Genomic DNA, 5,413 nt, shown 5'->3' on the forward strand with positions numbered 1-5,413 from the left:
CGGCCAACATCAAGCTCAACATCATGTCTGGCTCCAACGCCGCCCAGGCAGCCACTAGGATGCAAAAGAAGAGGTCGCGGGAGATTTCTATGGCCAACCTTTCGGATGTCTGCAAGTTGTTGGACGGAATGCCCAATCCGATGCAGATGCAAGATGACCTGGACTTTGACGATTTCATGGAGAACATCATCTACAAGGGTCGTGGCGAGGCCTTCCACCCCAAGGGCCATGTCGAAGCCTTCGACCCCGACAAGAACCAAAGCCAAGACGGCTGCAGCCAAGATGATGGTGCCGAGCACATTGGCGGCCATGGCAACCAAGAAGGGACCGATGACCAAGATGATACATGGCATGAAGACATGTATTGTGAAGACGAAGAAGATGAAGTAGACATTAAGGAAGAGCCATTAATTGTTTATCGATGAGCTCACCCTAAGATGCAATGCCCAAAAGAGGAGGAAAAGCATTTAGACGATATCATACACCAAATACGACGACAAGTTGATTTGTGGAAGTTGGAAGAAAATAGTGCAAGATCCCGAGACCGGCGCCGAGCAAAAAGGTGTCATTTTTTGGAGGAGGGTTCAGGCGACCTTCCATGAATGTAGGAAGTTACCGCCCTACAATTTTTCAAGCACCCGCAGCATCAACTCGATCAAAAAGATGTGACGGTTTATCCAATAAGAATGCAACAAGTTTTGTGCCGCGCTTGAGAGCATTGAAGCCCGTCACGTGAGTCGCCTAGGCCTAAGCGACAAGGTATAAACTTGTTCTCGTTGTTTCTATGCCATGTTCATGTTTGTCTCATTTTGTGTCCTTCAGTATTACATTTCGGCCTTCACTTTATTGTGTAGGCATTTCAAACTTTGGAAGCATTCAAGGCCCAACATGCGAACAGGCCATTCAGCCTCACCCATTGTTGGACGTTCATCCAAGATTGCCCCAAGTTTAAAGACCAATATGCCGCCCTCAAGAAGAATGGGGGGGCGTCGGCCATCGTTGAGTATGAAGGAGTGAAGCGGCCGAGGGGCAAGACCAACTCGAAGGTGGATGAGAAGCGCGATGTGGCATCGTTCGCCTTGCAAGAAATTTTGCATGACATGATGACCCAAAAGAAAGCAAGGGACTAGAGGAAGCGCCAAGAAAAAGAAGAGCAAATGAACGTCTACATAGAGCTACAAACGAAGAAGTTCGAGATGAAGGAGGGAGTCAAAAGGAGGAAGCCCGAGATCGAGTGGGCCGGCCAAACAAAGAAGCTCGAGATTGAGGTCACCAATGCAAACACCAAAGCAAAAGAGGTGGCGCTAGCTTTCATCATCGTAGATTTGAGCAAGATGTTCCCGAAAAGAAGAGGGTGGTTTGAGAAGAAGCAAAAGAAAGTACTCGAGCTAGATGATTAAACTACAGCCACATTTTGCACGCCGGCTTGTGTGCCGGCATGATCTAGGGGGCCGCGAGACAGGAACAATGGTCGTTTTTTGTGCACAGACAAGTGTGTCGGCCGCTGGCGCTCTGGCTAGCATGAACTGGCTTAATTCTAGCTGCTGGGCCTAAATTTCCGTTTTCATTATCTCTGCAAAAAATTCAAACGGTCGGACGAATTGTGTCCGACGGTTGGGCGCACGGCCAGCACAAGGGTAGAAACGGCCGGACAACGTCTTTTTCACCGACCTAAATGGACAGAATTCAGACAAAACGAACGACTATTTGAGGTCACGAGTTGTAGTAGAAGTCTTGGTTCTCTGATCTGTGGCTCGTGCGTCCTTAAATGTGCGCCAGACCAGTGTGTGCCGGCAATTATATTAGTAGGACAATAAGGAAATGAGTGAATGAACACAGCACCATTGCTGGTTTTCACACTGCTGTTGTTTTCACGCAAACGTACACAAGCACAATGGAGAAATCTACTCCCTCCGTCCCGTAATGTAGGACGTTTATTGACACTAGTCTAGTGTCAAAAAACGTTTTAAATTATGAGACAGAGGGAGTAGTTTTTTGGTGATGTGTTGTTCCCCACAACCAGACATTCTTTTGCCTTCTCTATTGCCATGATTAATGCGCGACGCATAGATGATATGGATAGCAGATAGCAAACTAAGCATGTCACGAACTTCAAACTCACGCCACTAATTAACACCATGATCTTTCTAGTGGATACACTACACGCGCGCACGCCATTAGCAAACTCGGTTAGCCACTACTGGTGGCGAGATACACAAGATCTCCAAGACGCACATGTCACAACTCACAACTAGCACGCACTAATTTATACCATGGCCGATTTAGTTGGCTTGAAGCTTTGCACGCTCAACATGGACGGCAACGTTAACATCACTGGCGTGCGTGTTCGTCCTCTCACGAGTAAATAGCATAAAACTACTACAATTCGGGTTAAGATTCCAAAAAACTATTGAATTTTAATTTTTCGTTGATAACTACCAAGCCTGGGGTCGGCTGTTTCAAAAAAAAACCAAAATGTCGAATGTTTCATAATTGATCACGATTATGGCAGGTTGAACCCGCACCTAAACCAACCATCTGTTTGACCGTCTGTTTGACTGTTAACTGACATATGGGCCCACATGTCATTTTCCTCTTCCTCCTCTCTTTCTTCTTCCTCTCTGTCTCTTCTCTTCTCTCCCCGGTGTCTCCCGAGCCGGCGATCCTCCCCTCCCCTCCCGAGCCGGCGACCACACTCCCTCCCCTCCCCAGCCTCCCCATGATCGTGCGAGGTGCTCGCCGAAGCTTGGTGGGGGAGTTGGCGACGAGAAGGCATACCTGTGCCGCTGCTGGAGTGCGCACCTCCGCCTCTGCAGGTGAGGCAGGGCGTGGCGGCAACTGCAGGCGAGGAACGGCGTGGATCCGGCTGCTGCGGGCGTGACTCGAGGCAGGGCAGGGCAGCGGCCGCAGGGAGGCAAGGCACGGCGGCCACATGCGACGCAGGGCGAGGCGGCGGCCACAGGCGAGGCAGGGCGAGGCGGCTGCCGCAGGAGAGCAACGGCGCTGCGGGAGCGGCTCGCCGGCCGCAGGAGATGCACGGCGTCAATCCGGCCGCTGCAGGCATGGCTCGCCGGCCGGGGGAGGCGGCGTTCGGGCAGAGCGCTCGGGATCGAGCTCCTGGCGACGCGGCTCCTCTAGATAGGGAGGAGGGACCTGATTGCTTTTTTGTAAAAACATGTAGGGACCTGATTGAAAACTCAGAGGGACCTGATTGCTTTTTTAGAAAACATACAGGGACCTGATTACTTTTTAGAAAACTTACAGGTGGGACCCACATGTAAGTTAACGGTCAAAGTAAATGGTCAAACAAATGGTTATCTTACGTGTGGGCCCCAACTGTCATAATCGTGATCAACTGATAATGACTCGGCGTTTTGGGTTTTTTGAAACAGCCGCCCTCGGACTTGGTAGTTATCAGCGAAAAATTAAAATTTGGTAGTTTTTTGAAACCCTAACCTGAATTATAGTAGTTTTATGCTATTTACTCTTCTCTCACCAGCGCTCCCAGTTGAGTTAATGTAACTTATATAAGGAGGTTCATGTAGTAGTTCAGTTGGCACAGCTAGCACTCCTGCTGCGAGAGAGAGAGAGAGAATCGAAGCAAAAAAAGATGGCTATTCTTCTCAGAGGCCTATCACTCGTGCTTTGTGTCACCTTCTTCTCAGGCTGCCTCGTCTTCTCAGTCCCTTCCCTAGCTTCCTCCGATGGCTTCCTCCAGTGCATAAGGGAGAAGATACCCAGCGAGCTCCTCTACACCCAGTGCAACGCCAACTTCACCGCCGTGCTGGCCTCCTCCGTTAGGAACCCCAAGTTCTTCACCAACACCACCGTGAGGCCGCTCTGCGTCGTCACGCCCACCCACTCCTCCCACGTCCAGGCCGCCGTGCTCTGCGGCCGCTGGCAGGGCGTGCGCCTCCGCGTGCGCAGCGGCGGCCACGACTACGAGGGCCTGTCCTACCGGTCGGCGCGGCCTGAGCTCTTCGGCCTGCTCGACCTCGCCAACCTCCGGGCCGTGAGCGTCAACCACTGGGAGTACACGGCCTGGGTCGACTCCGGCGCCACCATCGGGGAGCTGTACTACGCCATCGCCAAGAATAACCCCGAGGCCGCGTTCCCGGCCGGCGAGTGCCCGAGCATCGGTGTGGGCGGCCACTTCAGCGGCGGTGGCGTAGGCATGATGATGCGCAAGTACGGTCTCTCCATCGACAACATCCTCGACGCCAAGCTGGTCAACGCCAACGGGGATCTCCTCGACAGGGCCGGCATGGGGGAGGACCTCTTCTGGGCCATCCGAGGCGGCGGCGGCGGGAGCTTCGGCATCGTGCTCTCATGGAAGGTCCACCTCGTGCAGGTCCCACCCACGGTCACGGTGTTCAGCATCGCAAAGACGCTTGCGCAGGGCGCCATAGACATCCTTACCAAATGGCAAGACGTCGGGCCATCGCTCCCCAACGACCTCGCGATAACAGTGATGCTCTCGGGGCAGCAAGCCGCGTTCCGGGCCATGTACCTCGGCAGGTGCAGCTCGCTCGTGGCGACCATGGGCGACCGGTTGCCGGAGCTCAACATGACGAGCGCCGACTGCCAGCCCATGACCTGGCTCCAGTCCACCGCCTTGTCCTTCATCACCTTCACCAACAACAGACCGCTGGAGGAGGCGCTCCTCAGCAGGACCACCAGCCTCAGCACCTTCACCAAGGTCAAGTCCGACTACGTCACGCGCGCCATCCCCAAGGCCGCGTGGAACGACATCTTTTCCTGGTTCACCATGAACGGCGCCGGGCTCATCGTGCTCGAGCCCCACGGCGGGCTCATGGCCACCATCCCCACCGCCGCGACGCCGTACCCGCACCGGAGCGGCGTGCTCTACATCATCCAGTACATCGCGTTCTGGCAGGGCGACGGTGGCATGGCGGCCACCACCTGGCTCGCCAGCTTCTACGACTTCATGGGGCACTACGTGAGCAGCAACCCTAGGCAGGCGTACGTCAACTTCCGGGACCTGGACATTGGCCAGAACGTGGTGGCGGACGAAATTACCACGTCCGAGAGCGGCAAGGTTTGGGGTGAGCGCTACTTCATGAGCAACTACCAGAGGCTCGCGTCGGTGAAGGCCGCCGTGGATCCCATGGACTACTTCAGGAACGAGCAGAGCATCCCCCCGTTGCGACCAGTCCCAGCCTACAACGACTACAACGACGACCCAAGTGAGCAGAGATTCATGCCAAGAGATCCCATTAATTAGTAGTTAATTCGATCCTTTTACTACTTCAAGATGACTACAGGTACGGGTCGGGATCAGTCTACTTCCTTTGCTGTAATAATAAACCATACTCTACAAGTTGTATTTTCTCCTTCGCGTGATGACTGCTCGGTGGAGACATCTTAATTACTCTCTTTTCCATGATAAACA

At 53.6% G+C, this 5,413-nt stretch overlaps 1 protein-coding gene across 1 annotated transcript; it reads left to right on the plus strand.

Moving 5' to 3' along the window:
- Positions 1–3,572: 3,572 nt before the first annotated feature.
- Positions 3,573–5,413, plus strand: LOC123094590 (berberine bridge enzyme-like Cyn d 4). The gene has a single exon (XM_044516568.1). It carries the CDS (start codon positions 3,611–3,613, stop codon positions 5,243–5,245), a length of 1,635 nt encoding a protein of 544 aa, XP_044372503.1. The 5' UTR covers positions 3,573–3,610; the 3' UTR covers positions 5,246–5,413.

The sequence above is a fragment of the Triticum aestivum genome, chromosome 4B (assembly GCF_018294505.1).
Source record: "Triticum aestivum cultivar Chinese Spring chromosome 4B, IWGSC CS RefSeq v2.1, whole genome shotgun sequence".
Taxonomy (NCBI): domain Eukaryota; kingdom Viridiplantae; phylum Streptophyta; class Magnoliopsida; order Poales; family Poaceae; genus Triticum; species Triticum aestivum.